This window comes from Oncorhynchus masou, chromosome 19, assembly GCF_036934945.1.
Source record: "Oncorhynchus masou masou isolate Uvic2021 chromosome 19, UVic_Omas_1.1, whole genome shotgun sequence".
Taxonomy (NCBI): Eukaryota; Metazoa; Chordata; class Actinopteri; order Salmoniformes; family Salmonidae; genus Oncorhynchus; species Oncorhynchus masou.
Window position 1 is genome coordinate 18,393,569 of NC_088230.1, and position 27,539 is coordinate 18,421,107.

Below are 27,539 nucleotides of genomic sequence, written 5' to 3' on the forward strand. Positions count from 1 at the left end.
TCACTCATCAGTCCATTTGTTTTTTTTTATCTCAATCCTGTCTTTTCCTTCTATCTGCTCTCACTCCTCTCGTCTCTATCATTTCTTCACTTAGTCCACTCCCTTCCTCCTCTCCTCCCTCTATTGTTTCTCCGCTCCCTCCTCTCCTCTATCAGTCGTGTGACTCACTCCCCTCTCACTCTCTCTCTGCCAGCTGCAGAACAGGCTGGCTGCCATGAGCCAGTTCCCAGGGGGAGCTCACGTTGCCATGGGGATGCGTCAGGGAGTGCAGCAGCCTCATATACCCTCTCAGGTGAGTGTTTCTGGGGAACTCACGATCATCATCAATCCTGTCCTCACGCTTCCTTCTCTCTTGTTCTCGTAATTGTTTTTCTCTGTTTCCAATCCTTTTCTCTTACTCTGTTTCTCTCTCTCTCTTTCGGCATGGTGTGTATTGAGGAAGTCCTAAGCATCATAGCTAGTTATACTGAGTTATTGGTATGAAAACAAAGTGCCTGTTTCTCTTCTCTGTCCATCCATCTCCCTCTCTCTTAAAGAAATACCTTCCAGTCTATTTCAAATGGTATAGGTAATTTGGGAATCTATGCATGAATGTTGTGAGGGCTGTTTTGCGGACAGAATGTGTCTCCTATAAGTCTCCTATCCTCTCTCTCTCCCTGCAGCCTCCTCTAAACGCCCAGATGCTGGCCCAGAGGCAGCGGGAGCTCTACAGCTTCCAGCACCGCCAGAGGCAGCTCCTGCAGCAGAAGGTCATGTTGATGAGGCAAGGCATGGGGACCGGGGGGCCTGTTGGGGCCACCAGGGGACCAAAAGGACCCCAGCCACAGCAACAACAGTTTAGCTACCCTCCAGGCTACAGCCCCATGTCTGGAAACCCACCCAGCTCTCCCAGCCTCTTCAATCCCATGGGAGGGCCCCTGGACCCCAAGCTGTCAGGCCTGGGCCCCATGGGCAGCCATTCAGCCATGATGGGTGGGATGCAGGGACAGTTTGGGGGGGGGGTGAACTCGGCGGTCCAGCCTGGGCTCTTCCAGCAGTTTGGAGGACCGGGTGAGTGACTAGGGTACCTAGGCACCCACCATAATCACTGCTAGATTATGTCTGCTTGGTGGTTCTGTCTCGATAGCATCAGGAATTGTCAGTACAATGTGCTGACATTGTTCATATCAAAATGTGATATGAAGTAGTTTGCAGACAGTGCTGCTGACAAATATCAATATGACATTTTTTTTGACTCTAGAATGTTCTAATACTATCTCTCTGTCCTTTTCCTCCAAGGTTTGGTCCAGCAAGGAGACCCCTCGTTCCCTCTAGAGCTCAGCCCCACCAGCCCCTTGCTGTCCCCTCAGAACTCCACCTCCCAGAGTCCTCTGCTCCAGCAGGCCCAGCCTCCTCCTGGGTACCAGTCACCTGACATGAAGAGTTGGCAGCAAGCTGGCATGGGTGGCAACAGGTGAGGTGGCCAGAGCCATGCCTGGGTAAACGTGTAAATTGCATAGCCCGTTATTGACTTGGCATCTACATAGAAATGACACTGTCAGATGGTTATTACATCATTATTACATAATAATGACCTGTTTGTTTCTTAGAGAATTCTTTCTAACAAGCACTTATGTAACATTATACCAGATGTGGTTCATTCTTTGAAATCTATATATTGTCTTGGTAGTTATAATGACCAGATATAGCACCTGAAAGAGGAGTGTACATAAAACTACTGGTATCATGACTTTGTGTTCTGTCTTGTGTGTCAGCTTATTCAGCCAGACTGGTCAGACGACGCCCCAGGCCTTTGGGCAACAAGGGGTCTACAACAACATGAGTATCACTGTGTCAATGGCAGGAGGCTCAGGGGGTGTGGGCTCACTACCTCCCATGGGACCACCCGTTGGCCTGGACAACAGTAACCTTGGCAACTCCATGTGTAACGATCAGGTGAGGGTGCCACACCGAAGGTCAGCCTCCGCAACTTAGAAGTCGTCGAGTAGAAAAGCAGCAACAGACCAAGCTGCCATTTGACAAAAACTGTTGTGGTATCACTTTCCTTTCCTTCTGTTTTTCTCCCTCCTTTCTCCACTGATGTCCTCCTCTCTTCCTCCTCTCTCCACTGATGTCCTCTCTTCCTCCTCTCTCCACTGATGTCCTCTCTTCCTCCTCTCTCCACTGATGTCCTCTCTTCCTCCTTTCTCCACTGATGTCCTCTCTTCCTCCTCTCTCCACTGATGTCCTCTCTTCCTCCTCTCTCCACTGATGTCCTCTCTTCCTCCTCTCTCCACTGATGTCCTCTCTTCCTCCTTTCTCCACTGATGTCCTCTCTTCCTCCTCTCTCCACTGATGTCCTCTCTTCCTCCTCTCTCCACTGATGTCCTCTCTTCCTCCTCTCTCCACTGATGTCCTCTCTTCCTCCTCTCTCCACTGATGTCCTCTCTTCCTCCTCTCTCCACTGATGTCCTCTCTTCCTCCTCTCTCCACTGATGTCCTCTCTTCCTCCTCTCTCCACTGATGTCCTCTCTTCCTCCTTTCTCCACTGATGTCCTCTCTTCCTCCTCTCTCCACTGATGTCCTCTCTTCCTCCTCTCTCCACTGATGTCCTCTCTTCCTCCTCTCTCCACTGATGTCCTCTCTTCCTCCTCTCTCCACTGATGTCCTCTCTTCCTCCTCTCTCCACTGATGTCCTCTCTTCCTCCTCTCTCCACTGATGTCCTCTCTCCCTCCTTTCTCCACTGATGTCCTCTCTTCCTCCTTTCTCCACTGATGTCCTCTCTTCCTCCTTTCTCCACTGATGTCCTCTCTTCCTCCTTTCTCCACTGATGTCCTCTCTTCCTCCTCTCTCCACTGATGTCCTCTCTTCCTCCTCTCTCCACTGATGTCCTCTCTTCCTCCATTCTCCACTGATGTCCTCTCTTCCTCCTCTCTCCACTGATGTCCTCCTCTCTCCCTACTCTCTCCACTGATGTCCTCTCTCCCTCCTTTCTCCACTGATGTCCTCTCTCCCTCCTTTCTCCACTGATGTCCTCCTCTCTTCCTCCTCTCTCCACTGATGTCCTCCTCTCTCCACTGATGTCCTCTCTCCCTCCTTTCTCCACTGATGTCCTCTCTCCCTCCTCTCTCCACTGATGTCCTCTCTTCCTCCTCTCTCCACTGATGTCCTCTCTTCCTCCTTTCTCCACTGATGTCCTCTCTTCCTCCTCTCTCCACTGATGTCCTCCTCTCTTCCTCCTCTCTCCACTGATGTCCTCCTCTCTCCCTCCTCTCTCCACTGATGTCCTCTCTCCCTCCTCTCTCCACTGATGTCCTCTCTCCCTCCTTTCTCCACTGATGTCCTCTCTTCCTCCTTTCTCCACTGATGTCCTCCTCTCTTCCTCCTCTCTCCACTGATGTCCTCTCTTCCTCCTCTCTCCACTGATGTCCTCCTCTCTTCCTCCTCTCTCCACTGATGTCCTCTCTTCCTCCTTTCTCCACTGATGTCCTCTCTTCCTCCTCTCTCCACTGATGTCCTCCTCTCTTCCTCCTCTCTCCACTGATGTCCTCTCTCCCTCCTTTCTCCACTGATGTCCTCTCTTCCTCCTCTCTCCACTGATGTCCTCCTCTCTCCCTCCTCTCTCCACTGATGTCCTCTCTCCCTCCTTTCTCCACTGATGTCCTCTCTTCCTCCTTTCTCCACTGATGTCCTCCTCTCTTCCTCCTCTCTCCACTGATGTCCTCCTCTCTCCCTCCTCTCTCCACTGATGTCCTCCTCTCTCCCTCCTCTCTCCACTGATGTCCTCTCTCCCTCCTTTCTCCACTGATGTCCTCTCTTCCTCCTTTCTCCACTGATGTCCTCCTCTCTTCCTCCTTTCTCCACTGATGTCCTCCTCTCTTCCTCCTCTCTCCACTGATGTCCTCCTCTCTTCCTCCTCTCTCCACTGATGTCCTCCTCTCTTCCTCCTCTCTCCACTGATGTCCTCTCTTCCTCCTTTCTCCACTGATGTCCTCTCTTCCTCCTCTCTCCACTGATGTCCTCCTCTTTTCCTCCTCTCTCCACTGATGTCCTCTCTCCCTCCTTTCTCCACTGATGTCCTCTCTTCCTCCTTTCTCCACTGATGTCCTCCTCTCTTCCTCCTCTCTCCACTGATGTCCTCCTCTCTTCCTCCTCTCTCCACTGATGTCCTCTCTTCCTCCTCTCTCCACTGATGTCCTCCTCTCTTCCTCCTCTCTCCACTGATGTCCTCCCCTCTCCCTCCTCTCTCCACTGATGTCCTCTCTCCCTCCTTTCTCCACTGATGTCCTCTCTTCCTCCTTTCTCCACTGATGTCCTCCTCTCTTCCTCCTCTCTCCACTGATGTCCTCTCTTCCTCCTCTCTCCACTGATGTCCTCCTCTCTTCCTCCTCTCTCCACTGATGTCCTCTCTTCCTCTTTTCTCCACTGATGTCCTCTCTTCCTCCTCTCTCCACTGATGTCCTCCTCTCTTTCTCCTCTCTCCACTGATGTCCTCTCTCCCTCCTTTCTCCACATATGTCCTCTCTTCCTCCTCTCTCCACTGATGTCCTCCTCTCTCCCTCCTCTCTCCACTGATGTCCTCTCTCCCTCCTTTCTCCACTGATGTCCTCTCTTCCTCCTCTCTCCACTGATGTCCTCCTCTCTCCCTCCTCTCTCCACTGATGTCCTCCTCTCTCCCTCCTCTCTCCACTGATGTCCTCCTCTCTCCCTCCTCTCTCCACTGATGTCCTCTCTCCCTCCTTTCTCCACTGATGTCCTCTCTTCCTCCTTTCTCCACTGATGTCCTCTCTTCCTCCTTTCTCCACTGATGTCCTCCTCTCTTCCTCCTCTCTCCACTGATGTCCTCCTCTCTTCCTCCTCTCTCCACTGATGTCCTCCTCTCTTCCTCCTCTCTCCACTGATGTCCTCTCTTCCTCCTTTCTCCACTGATGTCCTCTCTTCCTCCTCTCTCCACTGATGTCCTCTCTTCCTCCTCTCTCCACTGATGTCCTCCTCTCTCCCTCCTCTCTCCACTGATGTCCTCTCTCCCTCCTTTCTCCACTGATGTCCTCTCTTCCTCCTTTCTCCACTGATGTCCTCCTCTCTTCCTCCTCTCTCCACTGATGTCCTCCTCTCTTCCTCCTCTCTCCACTGATGTCCTCCTCTCTTCCTCCTCTCTCCACTGATGTCCTCCTCTCTCCCTCCTCTCTCCACTGATGTCCTCTCTCCCTCCTTTCTCCACTGATGTCCTCCTCTCTCCCTCCTTTCTCCACTGATGTCCTCCTCTCTTCCTCCTTTCTCCACTGATGTCCTCCTCTCTTCCTCCTCTCTCCACTGATGTCCTCTCTTCCTCCTCTCTCCACTGATGTCCTCCTCTCTTCCTCCTCTCTCCACTGATGTCCTCCTCTCTCCACTGATGTCCTCCTCTCTTCCTCCTCTCTCCACTGATGTCCTCTCTCCCTCCTCTCTCCACTGATGTCTCTTCCTCCTCTCCTCATTAGGTACAGCAGGTTCAAGTGTTTGCCGACGTCCAGTGTACGGTGAACCTGGTGGGCAGCGACTCCTACCTGAACCAGCCGGGGTCCATAGGCCCCCAGAAAGGACCCCAGGGGCCTCAGAGCAGCCAGTCTCAGCAGAAGAGCCTCCTCCAGCAGCTCCTCACAGAGTGACTCCTCAGCTCAGCTGCCTGCCAGCGGAAAGGTTCTCCATAGACCACCACAACCTCTTTTCTTTTTCACCTTTGGTTTTAGACAGCTACCTGCTGGACTGATTAGGAAGGCCCTGGGAGGGAGACTGAGGTCCAGGTAACAGCGTGTCTGTCTACCTACCTGACAGCCTCAGCCCGTACCGTAAGACCGCAACGATCGTTCAGCACTCATTCCTGGTTACATACTTTCAACACAAAGTCTGCTTCCTGTTCTGAGAAAGGAATCAGGTTCCGGTTTTGCCAAGTCGTCGCGGTCGTCAAAGCATGTCCCGGTTCCTTATTGGCCCGTTCCATCAGGCCGTCGCAGCAGTACGTTTTGGGAGTGCGAGCAGCGTGCAGCTGAGCTCAGCTTTGGGTGGTTAACCCGTCGTCTCGCCTTTTTGCCTCGCGCGGGGCAGGTGGGGCGATGTTGTGGGGACAACGTTTTAAGAATGTTAGGTTTTTAACCTCTGCAATGGAAAGCTCAGTTTCAGCTGGATCTGTGACTGACTGGCTCTCTCCACTGCAGTGCCTGATGGGAGGAAGTCCCCAGCTCTCATTTTTGTTTTTCTGTTCTCATCATCTGCGTCGTCAGGACAACAAGCATCACGGCCAGGATGGGAGACTGCTCTGTTCTGTTCAGTTGGCAACACTGTCTTACCTGGGATAGGCATTTTCAAACTACCTGACTGTCAAACTAACTGTCTGTCCTACACATTTTTCTCCCCAGCATCTGTGAATATGAGCCACAATGGGCTCTCTTTGGCCTATCAGTGTTGTTTTTCCATGTAGAAACGCACAGCTGGGTAGTATTTTCCAGCAAAGATGAGATTAATTCACACTATCTACTTTCCTTTCAAAAGCGTAATTGAATTACTCTAAAAAGCAACTGTCATTTTGAGCTCAAACTATACATTGCGATTCATTGCAGGTTTTTCCCCCCCTTTTAAAAAAAATTGCTGAATCTAAGATGTCAGTTATGTTTTAAGGCGACATTTGGCATTATGAAAATGTAACACTGCTAAATATTGTTGTGGTGGGGAAACTGTCTCTATTCTGTAATGTGAAAAAAGAAAATCTTGGTATAAGAATTTTTGCGATTGATTTAGAAATGGCTAGTTCTGCTCTTTTGGCATCCCATTGAATGTTTCAATATCCTTAAATTAACCTCAAAACACACAGGAGTGGATTATCAATATCACACAATGACAGGAATATGTTGTAGCTAGTAACCGTAGAATTTCCTCACTAAGAAGTGATGGATGTTGAATGGGGTGTTGTCTTGGAAACACAGCTCTCTCTATCTCTCTCCTCCGACTCTGCCCGTGATGATGTCACTCCACTGGCCGCACACTACAGCTCTTTTTGACTGCTCATGTGACCTACTGTTGCCCAGTCAGACACTGTCTATCAGCGCTAACCTCTGTTGATATTTACTATACACATTCATTCACATAAAGTCCTGCCAACAAACACAATGTTTTTATAGAGGTAAACAAGAACCTATTAACAAGCAATAACCATAATTGAAGAGACAAAATAGACGTTTTGCGACATTGTAATGATAATGATGAAAAATCAAGTCTACTTTGGCTTCTCTGCTCTATCCCGGGTACCTGTAATTCTGATTAACAAGGCTTTCTAAAGGAGAACTGTTATTATCCAACTAGATGTCTCACAGCTGTGTATATACAAGGTATTTCACAAGGTGTGCAACATTACCCGAGCACAGCTAATAACTGAGGAGGGTTAGGGATGATCAGTTGAAATAGCATGTATGATCACCATCCTCCTCCGGAGACCTCAAACTGAACGCCAACTCAAACTGAACGCCAACTCAAACTGAACGCCAACTCAAACTGAACGCCAACTCAAACTGAACACCAACTCAAACTGAACACCAACTCAAACTGAACACCAACTCAAACTGAACGCCAATGTTCTATGATTTGTGAATCACTTTCTGTACAGTTTCAGTGGCGTCTGTGTGCGTGTGCTTTGTACTGTACCCAAACAGTGGCTCAGGCGTCCTCACCATACAACTCAAATTCAACCTGGAAATGGGATCATTTCGTGTGATGTCGATTATAGTTGACATGAAAAGCTGGTAGCAATGTCCAATTTTAATACTTTTACAGAAAAACACAAAAACATTTGTGAAACAGATAACTCTTGATTTTACATCCCAATTGTTCCTGTGTATTTTAAGACACATAAAATGTTGCTTTGCTTTTACCCTATTGCATAAATAATGAAATGAGGTATTTCAATTTCATTCTCTTCTAATAATGTTACATTTTTCTTTTCTATTTGAACGGGCCGTGGGTTAACAGTTAATATTTCTCAAGGTTAAAGCCATTCCTCAGCCACTGTTTGGTTTATGTAAATAAACATACACTATACAAGACACACGGAAGAAACACAAATGAATAACAGAATGTTTGCGGAATGATTTAATTTGTTTCCAGTTATACGTGTACTATATAGGGTACCAGCTAAAGGTTTCACACTCACAGAAGTATTACAAAGGATAACGTGTTTGTTTGTTTTCATCTTCTTCACATTCTCTCCAGCCTTTGCTCCTCATTGAGGAACAGGCATTTCTGTATGCATAGCGGTAATAGAACCGCATCAAATGTGGAAGTTAATCCGATCTGTTAATATCAACTGTTTAGCGTTTGGGATATAATATACCAAATTCGAAGCACCATTAGACAACGCTCGTTAACAAACAGACATTATTTTAAGCAAGACCTGCTCAATGGCAAAGACAGTCCATTCAGTACAGGTACAAGGTAAATATTTGAACTGGTTCTTCAACATGTTAACATGTATATAACAGACAATGTGAATATGTATTTGTTCAGAATCAACAAAATGTAGTGCTCCAAGTTTGTGGTATTAACTACTCGCTTCCATTTTATTTTAATTTTTCCATTTTGATGTATATGACTGTCTGAGTGTGTGTATGTATGTGATTAATACTGTGTATCTGGTGTTTAAGATGGAAACCGATTATGTCCTGATTTGATTTCTTCTTCTTTTTAGATACCTGCAAGTTTTCCTGTGGGTGTTGTTCAGATTGCTCTTTATGTGAGGGAATGGATTAGCGACTGCTGAATGTGATTTTACTGAGAGAGAAGCAGCATGGATTGGCTTTTGTACGGGTTCATTTAAAAAGGCCATATTATTTAATTTATCTGTTATCAAAAAGTTTAAACAGATCTGAGAAAGTGGAACCTTGGATTCTGAGAAGCATCGCTTCAGTAGTTAAGTGGGCTTTTGTAGATTGCCTGATGTAGTTTTTTGCATTTTCAGAAGTAATGACCAAAGCTTCAAGATGTTTAATTCATATCATATGCAAGCCTCATGCAATTGGATGAGACAAAATGTAGCGTTTTGTTCAATTTTCTAAAATGAAATAGTCTCATACCTATACATACTAGCTCCTCTTTGACCACATGACTAATTTGTGGTAGTTTGTGCTTTTCTTGTTTGTCCTTTATTCCCCTTTTGACACGTTTTGTCCTAAGATACTGACAAGTGACCTAGCAGCTATAGTATTTTTATGTAACTTGTATTCTTTGGGATTTCCCAAAGTATGATCAGTTAGAAACTTATTCTCCCTGTTGCCATTGACTCCTAGCAAAGATGCAAAAAGTATTGCATGGCCTGACTTGCTGTCATTGTTTCCAGGAAGAGAGAACCTTGCAACAGCTAGCTATGCACCTTAGCGAAAAGCTTTATTTTACACTGATTTAAGTATTCAAAGCCACACTAGAATCTGAATCAATTATTTAAATCATGGTATTTTCAGTCATTAGTTTCTTGAAGAGAAGAAAAAAAACTACCTAACTTTCCTTTTTTTAACTTAAACTAGTGTTGTTGATAATTGTCTGATCTATCAACTGAATCTCATGAAAAAAAATATTAATGTATTTAGCTGAATACTTTATACCAAATTTGAGGTGCCTCTTGTATATATTTTCTGCATAGAGGACTGCTCCTCGCTGTTTGATGATAATGTTAATGAGGATTTTCTTATCTTTACCTTTATAAAACAAGTTTGCTGTATTTTACATGACTTTTTTACTAAATATCTAAATATTCCAGGAATTTGCAAGAAATACAATCTAGTTTTGCACTTTATATCAGAATTATTAAGAGGAAACAGGCCATCATGAATACTGTTCAAATCAGATTACTATTTCACGATTAGGAAGAAAAAAGGAAATCCCCTGAATGTATTACAAAGTAAAATATTGATTTGACTTTTCTTTAGCAATCCTAGTCATTTCTCAGGTTCTTAAAAACAAAGAACTTGGTTGTATAGCCCATCAATATGATGACTGAAGAGAAGTGTACTTTCTCTACAACTAATCTATGTAGTTTCAGTTCTCTCTGCCACAGATCCTCAATCTAAACTATGCGTATCTTCTTCAGGTGATCCACTGCCCCTTCCCTCGGCCATCAGCTAACTAACGCGCATACACTCATACGTCTTGTCTTGCAGCAGCTTCAACTGTTAAAAACATTCCCCCTCAGCTATGCTCCCTGCAGTTATTGTACTCTGCTATATAGTGTAGCATCAGTTCTATTCATTATGTTTCTAGGCTTAGTAATACCTACCAAGCAGTAACAGCCCTACATATGTTTACTGCTATCCCTTTTGCATTTCTTCACCACCTTATCACATACTGTCTAATACAGAAGTAACATCCTTAGATAAGAGTACTGCACTCTACCCTACACAGATATTACCTCTCAACTGTTAGATTATTGGAGCAACTGTTTGCTGATGATGTTTGTTAAGTATTGTAAGTGCTGCCTTATCGAGACTGAAGTTGGTTGTGGTTGGAGAACTCAAAGCTTGTATCTAGCCACTTATAAGGGCAATGATTTCTCATTGAAACGAGGTTCCACTTTTTCTGTAAAATGTATGAATATATATATATATATATATATATATATATATATATATATATATATATATATATATATATATATATTTTACACATTTTGTCCAGTTATGTTTATTATACTTGTATAAACTTGTTTTTAGAGAGGCATCGGAGCAGCTGTGTAGGACAATATGAATGAAGTATCTGGAAGAATTATGCATGTTTTTATTTCTGTGTCCAGGTGGAATACCTGGGATAAATCCTACCTTTTCTTAGGACATCGTAGACAATCAGTCTCAGGCTGGGTCCAGTACCTACAGGGGGTCCCCTCTGTAGGCTGAAAAACAAACAGTTTTTGCATCTACTGAAATGTCTTATTTGTCTGTCTGTTTTTTGGGAGGTATGTGGCTGCTCAGACTGGGATTAGTTCAAAGTTTACACACTTCTACACATACACCTCGTGCGTTCGGTCCCTCTGTTGCTTTTTCAAGGTGAAGATGCTGACCTTGAAAGGAAATGATGCTTTGACTAACAAATCTATAACATCCATGAATGTGAGAATGCAACACATCGCAATAAAAGCACCGTGTAAAAACAGGTTATGTTGGTTGATTCTCTATTTTATTACTATATACTTCACTCTTCATTTCATTACTGTCACTAGGGCTCCCGAGTGGTGCAGCAGCCTAAGGCACTGCATCTCAGTGCTAGAGGTCTCACTACAGGCACCCTGGTTCAATTCCAGGCTGTTTCATAACCGGCAGTGATTGGGAGTCCCATAGGGCGGCGCACAATTGGCCCACCTTCGTCTAAGTTTGGCCGGTGTAGGCCGTCATTGTAAATAAGAATTTGTTCTTAATTGACTTTCCCACTAGCTACATTCTCTTTCAACCTTAATTTATTTATCCTGACTAATAATACAAGACACACATTAGAATCATTAAATTGTTTTATTGCATCTACTATGTTTGTAAACAGATTCCACTCATCAGCAGCTAGAGAAAGACCTTACATAACCTGTCACCAATTCACCCTTTCATTGAATCACAACATATGTGGCCACATTAAATTACATGGCCAGACATCCACTCTTTAAATGGCCATTTTATGGTATGGTTCAGTGAGTGATGTCTCCCCTGTTACTGTAGGGCAGATAATACACTGCTTATCAGAGTGAGAGTTTTCCTTGTGAATCTGAAGCAGACACTGAATGATGGTTCCTCACCGAGATGCACAGGTCAACCCCCCCCCCCCCAAAAAAATAACATCTTAACTGGTGTGGAGTCGTGGTCCAGACTCCATTCACCACATGCATGTACAGGGTGTGTCTGTGTCATTTGAACAGTTTAAACTTGCGCAGCAGAGTGTGTACAGTGTCTTTAGGGTACGGCTTCAGGGCCAGGCAGGTGGGGACGTTCTCTGGCTGTTCGACCCACAGCTTGTGAGCCACCCCCTTTTCTGTCAGCGTCTCAGACAGGCTGGACAGGGAAGCCTGGTCCAGAGCCTGACAAACACAGATGATGAGAAAGAATCACTTCACAAGCATTAGTTTTATCTACATCCCATCTTATACCACTGCATAACTTTCATCCTACTATATTTACATTACATAAAGAAACGTACAAATTATTTTGTATTGAGAGGCTATTTTTATGCAGCTTGATATGAGCCAACTACGCATGTGCAGAGTCAATTTGCGCACACGTTTGCGCACTATGGAAAATACTGGCATTCAGTTAACTCGTAGAAGTATAATGTTGATAAACTTGCTAGCAGTCCCAACTACCTGAAGCACCACTTTGTGCATGCTGTCCAATTCTGCCAAGTACTCCTGCGTGTCTGGATCGTTGTAGTTCAGATGAATGGCGGCGGTGGCAGCATGGCAGGCTTGCGATATAACCGCTCCCAATGGCCAGGACAACGTGTTGACCAGATCCGAACGGACTACAACATACTGGACAAGGCAACGAGGGGCTGCGGTTCCTGACGCCGCCATCTTCAGTCGGTAATGGTGGCGTGAGGCAGCTTAAAGGCTCTTTCTGGCTTTGCTGCAAATTCTGGTTTATTTATCTTCCGGGTAGGTACTGTATGCCACCTTATGGCCAAAGAACGAGACACATCCCTATCTAAAATATATGTCAAGTGGCTTGCATTGCATGACAGCACAGCAGACATCTGTATGTCGCTTGTTTTTCATACCTCAGTTATCAAATGATCATGTTTTTGATTGTTTGACCTGGACACCGATTTTATGCCAGGCAAATATGCTGCTAATGAGGGAGATTTATTGTCTTCTAACTGTTAGCCTGTTTTTATTCCCCTCATCTGTCCAGGCCAGGGCCACAGACACCTGTAGTCCCACATGGAGGAATCCTGTTGTGGCGGACCATAAAGAAAAGACTGCTGTCCAAACTCCAGTGCCCTGTATCCTTAGGTGGCATGGGTCAGGCCCAGTGGTGATTTTAGATTGTAAATATTGTTGGGGCAAACAAAACAAAAAATGTGGGATGTATGCCAGCAAAGACACAACACTAAACAATACATTAATTGCACTATAACGGTGACAAACGGTGCCCACAAACTGTTAGGGCCTATATAAAAGCTGTCCCAACAGCAGTCCCAACATCTTACCACTGCTACACCTGGCTTTCAGCAGAGCCTTGTCTGGCTGCAAAACAGTTAATTCAGCCTCATTTAATGCCTTAAAAAAAGACAGCTGATATGGCTGACTTGCTTAAACAAATGTGGTTTCTAATGACAATTGAGATGTACAAACTATGGCATAAGTGACAACAAGCGGGTAAGAGGCAATCCATCATTTCGATTCAGATATTAATGAGCGAGCTAGGATGGACTTCAATATAACTATTTGTTCAGCACTTTTGAAATGTATAGCGACAGAATTCAGAACATGGGCCATTCTTACAGTGTTCTCTCTGTACACCAAGTCAGAACCACAGGACAATTAAAGGGGGCATATAAGCAGACAATGAAAGCTCTTACAATATTCGATGATTACATTTCTCAAAAGGGTAATAGGCTACATGTGCATTGCCAAGTCAGAACAGTAGGTGAAATTAAGAGGTGAAAATAGACCCTTATTAGGGTGAGGCACATGGGCTACCAACAGCTTAATACACAACATACAATTAGTATTACTTTCTTAGCTACAGTATACATATCTCCCTGGCAACAACATACAAGACATTGTTGGACTCACCTTGTTGTGCTGTGCTCACTTGAACAGGAAGGTGGTGCAGCAGTCCTTCATGGGCAAATTTTATTGACTTGGCCAAAGCTTTTGATATGGTAGACCAGGTATTCCCAAACTGGGGGAACGCGCAGTGCCGTCGGTGGTACGCCAAATAAAATAAAATGAATCTTCACATCCGTCTTATACTCAGCTGGCCCCTCCCCTGATTTTGTGTTGAACACTACAATAAAGCAATCTTAGTGTCCAACAAACAGTCTATTTATATTTTCCAACGGGGCTATACATTTGGGTGTGTTCTTTTTCTCACCTGAGTAGCCTCGTTTCACTGCCAAAAATCAAATTAAACCATCTAGTGCTCAGCTAAATAACAACACAATGTCAAATACAGGTAGCCTCGTCAAATAATTAACATCCAATCACATTAACCGTTACTCTCCTGCAGGAATTCCACTAGCGGTCCATATGTAGCCAAACGTAGCTGTAAGACACTGATGCCCTTTGTAACCACGTACCTATATGAGAGTGAATTCTCGGCCCTCATTAGCATAAAAACTAAATAAAGCCACAGGAGTGTGTGTGGGTAATTATTTAAGACTGAGACTCTCTCCAATACAACCCAATATTGCAGAGTTATGTGCATCCTTTCAAGCACACCCTTGTCATTAACCTGTGGTGAGTTATTCACAATTTTTGATTAACAAATAAGGTTTTATGGTTAAATAAAAAGCAAAATGATAGATTATTATATTATTATTTGTGCCCTGGTCCTATAAGTACAACTTTGTCACAACCCCGCTTGTGGGAAGTGGCAAACTAACACTCATTCTTATGTTTAATAAATGTATCATATACTGTGTGTGTGGCAGGCTTACAATGACGGCAAAAAACAACATTTGAGAGTGTGCTGACTCTAGTGTTAGAGGGGGTACGCAGCTGGAGGTTGAATGTTTGAAGGGGTACGGGACTATAAAAGTTTGGGAACCACCGCGGTAGACCATTCCATTCTAGTGGGATGGCTAAGGAGTATTGGTGTCTCTGAGGGGTCAGTGTATAAAGTCAGAACATCTGTTGTCTCAGCCACTGCCTGTCACCAAGGGAGTACCCCAAGGCTCGATGCTAGGCTACATGCTCTTCTCAATTTACAACAACATAGCTCAGGCAATAGGAACCTCTCTCATCCATTTATATGCATATGATACAGTCTTATACTCAGCTGACCCCTCCCCTGATTTTGTGTTAAACACTACAATAAAGCAATCTTAGTGTCCAAGCTTTCTCTACCCTTAACCTTGTTCTGAACACCTCCAAAACAAAGGTCATGTGTTTTGGTAAGAAGAATGCCCCTCTCCCCACAGGTGTGATTACTACCGCTGAGGGTTTAGAGTAGTCACCTCAAGCTCTAGGTACTTGGAAGTATGGCTAGACGGTATACTGTCATTCTCTCAGCACATATTAAAACTGCAGGCTAAAGTTGGTTTCCTCTATCATAATCGCTCTTCTTCCACCCCACCCCAGCTGCCAAACTAACACTGATTCACATGACCATCCTACCCATGATAGATTACGGAGACATAATTTATTAAGGGTGCACTCGAGCAGCTAGGTTTTCTTTAATGCACAAGCATTTCGCTACACTCGCATTAACATCTGCTGACCATTTTCAGTTCGCTGCAGCTAGCGACTGGAACGAGCTGCAACAAACACTCAAACTGGACGGTTTTATCTCAATCTCTGAATTAAAAGACTCATTCATGGACACTCTTACTGACAGTTGTGGCTGCTTTGCATGATGTATTGTTGTTTTTAGCTTCTTGCCCTTTGTGCTGTTGTCTTTGCCCAATAATGTTTGTACCATGTTGTTATGTTGTGTTGCTACCATGCTGTGTTATCATGTGTTGCTGCCTTGCTATGTTGTTGTCTTAGGTCTCTCTTTATGTAGTGTTGTGTTGCCTCGTCGTGATGTGCGTTTTGTCCTATATTAATTTATTTTTAATACATTTTTAATCCCAGTCCCTGTTCCTGCAGGAGGCCTTTTCCCTTTTGGTAGGCCGTCATTGTAAAATATAATCTGTTCTTAACTGACTTACCTAGTTAAATGAAGTTTAACATTTATTATTGTATATATTTTTTAATATAACGTGATTTGACATTTCATCTGTGGCCAATTACCTTAAGCCTTCTTGGATGGGCACTTGAAATGTATGGCAGCACCCAAAGAGCTTGAATTTTCAAGCTCAACCCTTAGACTTGGCTGTGACGTAGTGTCCCCATGAGTGACAGAACACTGAGCCAATCACAGCGCAACGCTCCATATTTTCTGCTGCTTGCCCCACCATCACAGAAAGCTCTGAGCTAGGCTGAAACACCTGCATACTGGAGCTGCCTTACTCAAGAAAAGAAAAAAGAGACCATGTATGTATGCAGCTTTATTAATTCTTTGATAGATTGATATATATTTATCAATCTCAGCAAAAAAAGAAATATCCTCACTGTCAACTGTGTTTATTTTCAGCAAACTTAACATGTGTAAATCTTTGTATGAACATAACAAGATTCAACAACTGAGACATACACTGAACAAGTTCCACAGACATGTGACTAACATAAATGGAATAATGTGTCACTGAACAAAGGGAGGGGTCATAAGGGACAGTCAGTATCTGGTGTGGCCACCAGCTGCATTAAGTCCTGCAGTGCATTTCCTCCTCATGGAATGCACCAGATTTGCCAGTTCTTGCTGTGAGATGTTACCCCCCTCTTCCACCAAGGCACCTGCAAGTTTCCGGACATTTCTGGGGGGAATGGCCCTAGCCCTCTCCCTCCGATCCAACAGGTCCCAGGCGTGCTCAATGGGATTGCGATCCGGGCTCTTCGCTGGCCATGGCAGAACACTGACATTCCTGTCTTGCAGGAAATCACACGGTATGACTGGTGGCATTGTCATGCTGGAGGGTCATGTCAGGATGAGCCTGCAGGAAGGGTACCACATGAAGGAGGAGGATGTATTCCTTGTAACACACAGCGTTTACATTGCCTGCAATGACAACAAGCTCAGACCGATGATGCTGTGACACACTGCTGCAGACCAAGACGGACCCTCCACCTCAATCGATCCCGCTCCAGAGTACAGCCCTCGGTGCAACGATCATTCCTTCGACGATAAACACGAATCCAACCATCACCCATGGTGAGACAAAACTGCGACTCGTCAATGAAGAGCACTTTTTGCCAGTCCTGTCTGGTCCAGTGACGGTGGGTTCGTGCCCATAGGCGACGTTGTTGCCGGTGATGTCTAGTGAGGACCTGCTTTACAACAGGCCTACAAGCCCTCAGTCCAGCCTCTCTTAGCCTATTTCGGACAGTCTGAGCACTGATGGAGGGATTGTGCATTCCTGGTGTAACTCGGGCAGTTGTTGTTGCCATCATGTACCTGTCCCGCAGGTGTGATCTTCGGATGTACCGATCCTGTGCAGGTGTTGTTACACTTGGTCTGCCACTGTGAGGACGATCAGCTGTCCATCCTGTCTCCCTGTGGAACTGTCTTAGGCATCTCACAGTACGGACATTGCAATTTATTGCCCTGGCCACATTTGCAGTCCTCATGCCTCCTTGCAGCATGCCTAAGGCACGTTCACGCAGATGAGCAGGGACCCTGGGCATCTTTCTTTTGGTGTTTTTCAGAGTCAGTAGAAAGGCCTCTTTAGTGTCCTAAGTTTTTTCCCAACTGTGACCTTCATTGCCTACCGTCTGTAAGCTGTTAGTGTCTTAACAACCGTTCAACGGGTGCATGTTCATTAATTGTTTATGGTTCATTGAACAAGCATGGGAAACGGTGTTTAAACCCTTTACAATGAAGATCTGTAAAGTTATTTGGATTTTTACAAATTATCTTTGAAAGACAGGGTCCTGAAAAAGGGCCGTTTCTTTTTTTGCTGAGTTTCTTTCTTCTTCTTTTTTAACATTGTTTGCAAACTGATATGTGACATATATTAATGCCAAAATAATATGCAAAACAGGCAATCCCCAAAAACATGTGGGGTTCAAAACAGGTGGGGCTCTGAATAATGGGTCGCCACTGGTCAGGCCACATGTAAGACCAGAGTGCTTGTTACAGTGAGATACTGTTCTATTACTGGCACTGCAGCTATATTTTATTTCTGTTTTACACCCTGTCCAGTATTATCCATTAGAAGGCAATGCAGTGTGTTTATATGAGACACACATTGCGCCATCAAGCAAAGTTTCACTTAATTTCTATTTCTACATGAACACACATCAATCTCATAGATTTTCTGCAACCACATCTAACTTGTCTTTCAACTTCTGCAATCTACATAATTACTTGGCATCATGACTCACTTCAAATGAATTGTCAAAATAAAAATATATCAATGGTATAAATCCTGTAATTTGAATTGGTTAGCTTTGATTTGGTTTAGAAAGATGGAAAGCTTCATCTCATAGTCCTATTAGCAGGACAAACTGTCCATGTGTGATTGCAGGTGTGGGAGGAGACATGATTTCGCTATTCAGGAAGTGCAAGCAGTGACAACACTTTTACTTTATTTATTTTATTCAACGATGGATGTACCACATTTAGGGTATGCTATTATGTCTATTGTTGATGTACCAATTTAGGTTAAGTAGTCATTTTCATATTTGCTTGTGGCTAGATTTTGGATGTCTGATGTTCCGTCATATAGAAGATGATGATTGAACAATATTTTTGAAGTCACTGTCATTACATGATTTCAACATAGAACCACAGGATTTGTAAGCTAATTTAAGTTTCAACACTTGCAGAGTTTTGACTCTTTTGCACATTTTGAGATTACCACTGAAATGTGGTTAAGCATGAACACATTGAAGTTAACATTTAGGACAGTTTCAATTTGAGTCTACTTGACGTATGATATCCGCCATTATGACTCAGCCATGAACATGTGCATTTTTCCCGCAACAGACCCATCCATGACTGGATAGCTCTTCAGAGGACACATGAACGTTTAATTATGGAAGGTAGGCATACCCTTTTTTCACATGATAACTTTAAAAGCATCACTCTTTCCTTGTTTCTAAACTTTACATTTGTATTACAGCTGGGCAGTTGGCAGAACCCACCAGGTATGGAATAGATCAAACAATCATAGTGCTACACAGTTTGCTTGATTTGGAATGTTATTTCAAATGTCTTCATTTCTATATAGTATCTGATTAATCAGAATATGTCACTGTCAAAAAATCTGATATTGTATCCAAAACAGAATGGGTTAAAGCCAATGTATATTTCTGTGTTTCTACATTTTCCAGCACTGATGATATGATTAACCTGAGTTACCCATTGGCTGGGGGGAGCTATGGTGCATACCAGTTCAGCAATACTTGTGTTGTAGACTCCATTTTGGCTGGAATTCATGTTCTTGCCAAAATGTATCCCCAAATTCGAGATTTGTTCACGAGGGATAACAAAATCAATGCGGTTATACGTTTCCTAGACTTCGCCAAGGTCAATGAGGCAAAGGCACTGTGGCTTATTAACTTGAGCCTTCGTAAGGAAAAAAACCTCATGCAAAATGAATTTGTAGATATCAGAGGTTATGTTAGAGACCACTTGTCAAACTTCATTGAGCTGGTATGTGCCAGCTTCGACTATGATGACTCGCAATCAAGCTCCACACCATGCGACACAGTTCTCAACAACATATTGAGGTAATTATTCATTAGGTGTGCTTGCTGAAGGCATTGCACAACTCTAGATTTCTTACATACTCATATAATTATTATTTGATTTCTTTAGCCCAATCTAGAGCTAAAGTAATATAAACTATTAACATGAAACCAACTTTAAAAAGTACAGACTGACCCAACTTAGATTGCTTGTGAAAGTATTTTTTATAGTGTTTACACTTTTTGAACTATAATAATATTGAATTAAATGAGCTCCCAATGCATTTCAAGGTCCATAGACTTGAATGGTAAAAAAAAATACAAAATTATAGACCTTTCACCATTTAAGCTATCCAAACCAAAGTTGACCACAACCACAAAACTACTGACCACAACCACACAACAATTGACAATTGACCATGACTAGTCACTAAATTACTGACCACACAATGACTGAACCACACAACTACTGACCACAACCAACCACACTTACTTGAACACAACTACTGACAACAACTACTGCTCTGGTCTGCACTAACTCTGGTCCGGAGCATAGCTAGTAGTTAGCTAGCTCTGGTCCACACTAAATGGTCGAGCTTTGATCTGCACTAACGTGCTCTGGTCCAGGGTGTAAATAGTTGCTAGCTACGTCTGGTCCCTATTAGCGGTGGTTTAGCTCTGCTCCGCACGAACAAGCTCTGTGCCAGCTCTGGTCCAGGGTGTAACTAGCTAGCTTTGGTCCATACGAGCATTGGTCTAGCTCTGGTCCACACTAACTAACTCCGGTCCAGGGCATACCTAGTAGCTAGCTCTGGTCCACACTCACTCTGGTCCAGGGCCTAGCATTGGTCTAGCTCTGGTCTGCACTAGCTCTGGTCCAGGGCATACAGACTGACTCGACTTAAATTTCTTCAATAAAGCTTTATGCTAGAATTGACCACAGTCACTTCTAATACCACTGCTATTGCATTAACTACCACTACAACTAATACCACAACTACATCCACAGTCCCCACTACTACTACCACCACCATTAATATTTAATTATTTGATTTATTATTATTAACTACTGACCACAATTAATGACCACAACTACTGGCTACTGCCACAACTGTCCACAACTATTGACCATACAACTAATTACCAAAATTACTGACTGCAACCACACAGCTACTGACCACACAACTACTGTCCTCAACTACTGAACACAACCACTGAACACAACCACACAACTACTGCTCTGGTCTGTACTAGCTTTGGTCTAGCTCTGGTCTGCACTAACTCACTCTGGTCTAGGGCGTATCCAGTCGCTAGCTCTGGTCCAGGGTCTAGCTCTGGTCCGCATTAACTGTTCTGGTCCAGGGCCTACAGACTGACTCAACTTAGATTTATTCAATTAAGCTTTATGCTAGACTTGACCATGGTCACGACTAATACCACTGCTATTACAGTAACTACAACTACCACCACAGCTACTGCCACAGTCCCCACTACTACCACCACCACTACAGCCACAGTTCCCACTACTACCACCACCATTACTATTAAAATGTTAATCAAATCAAAATATATTTTAGATTCTTCAAAGTAGCCACCCTTTGCCATGATGACAGCTTTGCACACTCTTGGCATTCTCTCAACCAGCTTCATGAGGTAGTCACTTGGAATGCTTTTCAAACAGTCTTGAAGGAGTTCACACATATGCTGAGCACTTGTTGGCTGCTTTTCCTTCCCTCTGTGGTCCAACTCATCCCAAACCATCTCAATTGGTTTGAGGTTGGGTGATTGTGGAGGCAAGGTAATCTGATGCAGCACTCCATCACTCTCCTTCTCGGTCAAATAGCCCTTACACAGCCTGGAGGTGTGTTTTGGTTCATTGTCCTGTTGAAAAACAAATGATAGTCCCACTAAGCACAAACCAGATGGGATGGCGTATCGCTGCAGAATGCTGTGCTAGCCATGCTCGTTAAGTGTGCCTTGAATTCTAAATAAATCACTGACAGTGTCACCAGCAAAGCACCATCACACCACCTCCTCCATGCTTCACGGTGGGAACCTCTCATGCAGAGATCATCCATTCACCTATTCTCCGTCTCAAAGATGAGGCGGTTAAAAGCAAAAATCTCAAATTTGGACTCATCTGAGCAAAGGACAGATTTCCACCGGTCTAATGTCCATTACTCGTGTTTCTTTGCCCAAGCAAGTCTCTTCTTATTATTGGTGTCCTTTAGTAGTGGTTTCTTTGCAGCAAATGGACCACGAAGGCCTGATTCACCCTGTCTCCTCTGAACAGTTGATGTTGAGATGTGTCTGTTACTTGAACTCTGTGAAGCATTTATTTGGGCTGCAATTTCTGAGGCTGTTAACTCTAATAAACTTATCCTCTGCAGCAGAGGTAACTCTGTGTCTCCCTATCCTGTGGTGGACCTCATGAGAACCAGTTTCATCATAGTGATTGATGGTTTTTGCAACGGCACTTGAAGAAACTTTCAAAGTTTTATATTTTCCGTATTGACTGACCTTCATGTCTTAAAGGAATGATGGACTGTCATTTCTCTTTAATTATTTGAGCTGTTCTTGCCATAATATGGACTTTTACCAAATAGGGCTATCTTCTGTATACCACCCCAACCTTGTCACAACACAACTGATTGGTTCAAATGCATTAAGAAGGAAATAAATTCCACAAATGAACTTTTAACAAGGCACACCTGTTAATTGAAATACATTCCAGGTGACTAATTCATTTTTTTTCCCACCTTTATTTAACCAGGTAGGCTAGTTGAGAACAAGTTCTCATTTGCAACTGCGACCTGGCCAAGATAAAGCATAGCAGTGTGAACAGACAACAACACAGAGTTACACATGGAGTAAAAAATTAACAAGTCGATAACACAGTAGTAAAAAAAGAGAGTCTATATACATTGTGTGCAAAAGGCATGAGGAGGTAGGCAAATAATTACAATTTTGCAGATTAACACTGGAGTGATAAATGATCAGATGGTCATGTACAGGTAGAGATATTGGTGTGTAAAAGAGCAGAAAAGTAAATAAATATAAACAGTATGGGGAAGAGGTAGGTAAAATTGGGTGGGCTATTTACCGATAGACTATGTACAGCTGCAGCGATCGGTTAACTGCTCAGATAGCAGATGTTTGAAGTTGGTGAGGGAGATAAAAGTCTCCAACTTCAGCGATTTTTGCAATTTGTTCCAGTCACAGGCAGCAGAGAACTGGAACGAAAGGTGGCCAAATGAGGTGTTGGCTTTAGGGATGATCAGTGAGATACACCTGCTGGAGCGCATGCTACGGGTGGGTGTTGCCATCGTGACCAGTGAACTGAGATAAGGTGGAGCTTTACCTAGCATGGACTTGTAGATGACCTGGAGCCAGTGGGTCTGGCAACGAATATGTAGCGAGGGCCAGCCGACTAGAGCATACAGGTCGCAGTGGTGGGTGGTATAAGGTGCTTTAGTAACAAAACGGATGGCTCTGTGATAAACTGCATCCAGTTTGCTGAGTAGAGTAGAGTAGAAGCTGGTTGGAAGAATGCAAAGAGTGTGCAAAACTGTGGCTACTTTGGAGAATCTAAAATATAAATATTTTGATTTGTTTAACACTTTTTTGCTTATTATATGATTCCATATGTGTTATTTCATAGTTTTCATACCTTCACTATCATTCTACAATGTAGAAAATAGTAAAAAATAAAGAAAAACCCTTGAATGAGTAGGTGTGTCCAAACTTTTGACTGGTACTGTAAGTATTTGGACCCTTTACTCAGTTATTTTTTGAAGCACCGTTGGCAGCGATTACAGCCTTGCGTCTTCTTGGGTATGGCGCTACAAGCTTTGCACACCTGTATTTGGGGAGTTTCTCTCATTCTTCTCTGCAGACCCCCACAAGCTCTGTCAGGTTGGATGAGGGGTGTTGCTGCACAGTTCTTTTATGGTCTCTCCAGAGATGTTCGATTGGGTTCAAGTCCGGGCCACTCAAGGACATTCAGAGACTTGTCCCGAGGCCACTCCTGCATTGTCTTGGCTGTGCCCTTAGGGTTGTTGTCCAGATTTTCATTAAGGGTCTCGCTATACTTTGCTCTGTTCATCTTTCCCTCGTTCCTGACTAGACTCCTAGTCCCTGACACTGAGAAACATCCCCACAGCATGATGCTGCCACCACCATGTTTCATCGTAAGGATGGTGCCAGGTTTCCTCCAGATATGACGCTTGGCATTCAGGCCAAAGAGTTCAATCTTGGTTTCATCAGACCAGAGAATCTTCTTTTTCATTGTCTGAGAGTCCTTTAGGTGCCTTTTTGCAAATTCCAAACAGGTTGCCATGTACCTTTCATGTACCTTTCATCCATAGATTAGGGCCCAAGGAATTTCTCAATTGACTGATTTCCTTATATAAACTGTAACTCAGTAAAAATATTTTAAATAATTGCATGTCACATTTATATTTTTGTTCAGTGTATGTAAAATAACAAAAAAGAAAGCCACTGGAAGTTTGGAAAGAACATATAGTACACTATGAAAACACCCCAAAAATTGTTTCAACAATAACTTTACATTTAATGATCTCCCCTTAAATGTGTTTTATAGGAAGTTTGAGGATTACGGTGAGGTAAAACCCTTAGGCACTTCTCGTCATGAACCCAAACTCATCCTGGTAGACATTGATGACCGGATGTGTATCCTACCTCCCCTCTCCATCACAGATGATTATGAAAGGTACTAACTATACTGTATGTAGCAGGTTAAAGTCAGCCTTCGTGATATCTCTCAGCTAGATTGATCCACTGACTTAGACTAGTCTGTATTATGTGATGTTATTTCAGAAGAACTACAGTACTTTAATGCATAAGGACCACAATGCAGGTTCAATTCATATAACCCACTGGCCTCAATGTTTCAGGACATACGAGCTCCAGTTCCTCCTGATGGGACAGAGTACACCCCTGTCCAACCACATGGTCCTGTTCCTGTGCACTCAGCTGACTGGCAGATGGATGATCTATGACAACATGAAAACACCCATGGTCCAGGACATTGGTGTGAGTGAACTACAGAGAGCTGCAGAGAGGGACAAGTATGTTTCCTATCTTGCTGCTTATGTGAAGAAAGAATAATAGTAAGGCTGCTTCAGGAGTCAATCCTCTTTAGATTTTAGTTCTGTATTTCCGAGATCCTGTCCCAACTACAACTATTAGCATTATAAAAAAAAATCCCCATAAAATTCTGTCAATTTAAGATAGAGATATGTTTTGCATTGAATGTTGAATGCATCTCAATCCACGGCATACGCCAATGTCACTCTTCCGCATCGGTGATGAAAGGTGACGGAGCTTAAGCCATGTTTGTCAGACCATGAGACATCCCGAAAATCGGTCTTTTCACAAAATCGTCTGTAGTGTTTGAACAGTTTAGCCTATAAAACTATTATAACCCCTCTTATTGAAAGATGAGACTCTCGCGAACACAATGGTATTTGCCGTTTGGGCCACGTCTGAAGTTGGTACAGCTGATCTGCCAACATCTGTCTGTAGTGTCCGAACAGTTTGGAGTACACACTAATGCTTCTCTGTTTAAAGGTGGGCTGCCTCACAAGACTCCTCTGAAGGTGTCCCGGTACCAGTTGAAAAAATGAGTACAAGTACAATACCGTTCAAAGGTTTGGGGTCACTTAGACATTCCCATGTTTTTGAAAGAAACTTTTTGTCCATTAAAATAACATCAGATTGATCAGAAATACAGTGTAGACATTGTTAATGTTGTAAATGACTATTGTAGCTGGAAACGGCAGATTGTTTGTTTTTTAATGGAATATCTACATAGATGTAAAGAGGCCCATTATCAGCAACCATCACTCCTGTGTTCCAATGGCGCGTTGTTAGCTAATCCAAGTTTATCACTTTAAAAGGCTAATTGATCATTAGAAAACCCTTTTGCAATTATGTTAGCAAAGCTGAAAACTGTTGTACTGATTAAAAAAGCAATAAAACTCGCATTCATTAGACTAGTTCAGTGTCTGGAGCATCAACATTTGTGGGTTTGATTACAGGCTCAAAATGGCCAGAAACAAGGTACTTTCTTCTGAAATTCATCAGTCTATTCTTGTTCTGAGAAATTAAGGCTATTCCATGCAAGACATTGCCAAGAAACTGAAGATCTCGTACAACGCTGTGTACTACTCCCTTCACAGAACAGCACAAACTAGCCTCGCTACTGTATATAGCTTGTCTTTTTACTGTTGTTTTATTTATTTACTTAACCTATTGTTCACCTAATACCTTTTTTGCACTATTGGTTATAGCCTGTAAGTAAGCATTTCACTGTATGGTCTACACCTGTTGTATTCGGTGCACATGACAAATAAACTTTTATTTGATTTGAAACTGTATATAACCAGAATAGAACGAGTAGGATGCCCTGGTGCACAGCTGAGCAAGAGGACAAGTACATTAGTGTCTAGTTTGAGAAACAGACGCCTCACAAGTCCTCAACTGGCAGCTTCGTTAAATCGTACCCGCAAAACACCAGTCTCAACGTCCACAGTGAAGAGGCGAGTACAGGATGCTGGCCTTCTAGGCAGAGTATCTCAGACTGGTCAATAAAAATAAAAGATTAAGATGGGCAGAAGAACACAGACACTGGACAGAGGAACTCTGCCTAGAAGGCCAGTATCCCGGACTCGGCTCTTCGCTGTTGACATTGAGACTGGTGTTTTGGAACACAGGAGTGATGATTATGAGCCTCTGTACGTCTATGTAGATATTCCATTAAAATTCAGCCGTTTCCAGCTACAATACTCATTTTCAACATTAACAATGTCTACATTGTATTTCTGAACAATTTGATGTTATTTTAATGGACAAAAAATGTGGTTTTCTTTCAAAAACGAGGACATTTCTAAGTGAACCCAAACTTTTGAATGGTAATGGACATATAGAGTCTGGTTAGTGCTAAAAATAAGGGGTTAAATACATATAAAAAATAAAATAAAACCTTTTTAATTAAATACATTAATTAATGTTTCCTGATCTATCTTATATCTCGCCGATATAGGACAGACATTTCAAAACAAACTTTATTTTATTTATTTACGTGGAACAACTATCTGTTGTTCCATGTATTGAATCTGTTACTCAATGCATTTGAATGGGCTAATAGCAGTAAGGCCCAAACTTGTTTTGTATCAAATATTTTTTACAATATTTTTGGGGGATACTTCAAGGGGTCTTAAAATTCTAAATCAAATAGCTAAATGATCGTTGGTATAACCTTCTTAAAACAATTCCATGTAGCTTTGTAGAACCCCCTCCCCCATGACTGTATGTCACTTTGGATAAAAGCATATGCTAAATAGCGTTTAACTTATTGTCATATTATTTTTATAATGTTACTTAATGTAATAAGCTCTTCAGACTGCTCTTTTTTAAAATGTTGACAGCGGTTATAGCCAGGAATAACATACACGATTGACTAGTGTTAAGTGTTGTCACAGAGAGAGGTCTAAGAATGTATTGATGCTATGGAACCTTTTATTCCTGCAACTATGAACAATGATTTTACAATAATTGTGGTCCTGTTGCACAGACGAGCTACTATAACAGGAAGAAACTTGAGTAACTGACACTCCAGATGTTTGTTCTGTTTGAATAAGCTTAGCTATCACTAACAAGCAGTAGTTTGTTTCATATGGCCAGTATTAATATGTTTTCCGTTTATTATTGATAGTTTCTTTGCCAGTTCATTTGGTATTTCCTTTATATATTCTGTACTACAGTATATGGTCACACCGTACAGAGCTGTGAATGAGTATGTGAACCCCTGCACTGTTTTCACATATTAAAAAGTGAAATATTTGTTTGAATAAAAAATAATACAATATTGAGATGTCTTGTGTTACTAAGTATGTGAACCCCTGAGTCAATACTTGATGAAAGCAAAAGTTCAAGTGTTGATAGGGAACAGAATGCGGTCGCACCATCAAATAATTGGCATATACAGTGGGGCAAAAAAGTATTTAGTCAGCCACCAATTGTGCAAGTTCTCCCACTTAAAAAGATGAGAGAGGCCTGTAATTTTCATCATAGGTACACTTCAACTAT

At 42.9% G+C, this 27,539-nt stretch overlaps 3 protein-coding genes across 8 annotated transcripts in view; 2 read left to right on the forward strand and 1 right to left on the reverse strand.

The window, feature by feature from the left end:
- LOC135505929 (nuclear receptor coactivator 1-like) overlaps window positions 1-11,144 on the forward strand; it is a 115,955-nt gene extending 104,811 nt beyond the window's left edge. For all 5 annotated transcript variants that reach the window (XM_064925178.1, XM_064925180.1, XM_064925181.1 and 2 more), the window contains 5 exons: window positions 194-292; window positions 663-1,050; window positions 1,279-1,453; window positions 1,755-1,935; window positions 5,461-11,144. In XM_064925178.1, the coding sequence (XP_064781250.1) occupies window positions 194-292; window positions 663-1,050; window positions 1,279-1,453; window positions 1,755-1,935; window positions 5,461-5,628 (1,011 nt within the window). In that variant the 3' untranslated portion in view covers window positions 5,629-11,144. The remainder of the gene's footprint in view (window positions 1-193; window positions 293-662; window positions 1,051-1,278; window positions 1,454-1,754; window positions 1,936-5,460) is intronic.
- Window positions 11,145-11,477: 333 nt separating this feature from the next.
- On the reverse strand, window positions 11,478-12,628 carry LOC135505931 (putative peptidyl-tRNA hydrolase PTRHD1). The gene is made up of 2 exons (XM_064925185.1): window positions 12,333-12,628; window positions 11,478-12,050 (listed from the first exon to the last, which is right to left on the reverse strand). Exons 1-2 carry the CDS (start codon window positions 12,540-12,542, stop codon window positions 11,880-11,882), a joined length of 381 nt encoding a protein of 126 aa, XP_064781257.1. The 5' UTR covers window positions 12,543-12,628; the 3' UTR covers window positions 11,478-11,879.
- On the forward strand, window positions 12,531-27,318 carry LOC135505930 (uncharacterized). Of its 2 annotated transcripts, XM_064925184.1 has the most exons (7): window positions 12,531-12,623; window positions 12,880-16,172; window positions 18,724-18,779; window positions 18,860-18,884; window positions 19,071-19,469; window positions 24,031-24,159; window positions 24,344-27,318. In XM_064925184.1, exons 3-7 carry the CDS (start codon window positions 18,773-18,775, stop codon window positions 24,555-24,557), a joined length of 774 nt encoding a protein of 257 aa, XP_064781256.1. In that variant the 5' UTR covers window positions 12,531-12,623; window positions 12,880-16,172; window positions 18,724-18,772; the 3' UTR covers window positions 24,558-27,318. The 2 variants fall into 2 exon arrangements, with proteins under 2 accessions (XP_064781256.1, XP_064781255.1); XM_064925183.1 differs by lacking the exons at window positions 12,531-12,623; window positions 12,880-16,172 and adding an exon at window positions 16,212-18,361.
- Window positions 27,319-27,539: the final 221 nt, after the last annotated feature.

Coding starts and splice junctions, on each gene's coding strand:
- LOC135505931 (XM_064925185.1), bottom strand. CDS start 12,542: ATGGCGGCGTCAGGAACCGCAGCCCCTCGTTGCCTTGTCCAGTATGTT. Junction 12,051..12,332: donor TGCACAAAGTGGTGCTTCAG/GTAGTTGGGACT, acceptor TGTGTTTGTCAG/GCTCTGGACCAGGCTTCCCT.
- LOC135505930 (XM_064925183.1), top strand. CDS start 18,249: ATGTGTGATTGCAGGTGTGGGAGGAGACATGATTTCGCTATTCAGGAA. Junction 18,362..18,723: donor ATGGATGTACCACATTTAGG/GTATGCTATTAT, acceptor TTCCCGCAACAG/ACCCATCCATGACTGGATAG. Junction 19,470..24,030: donor GTTCTCAACAACATATTGAG/GTAATTATTCAT, acceptor TGTGTTTTATAG/GAAGTTTGAGGATTACGGTG.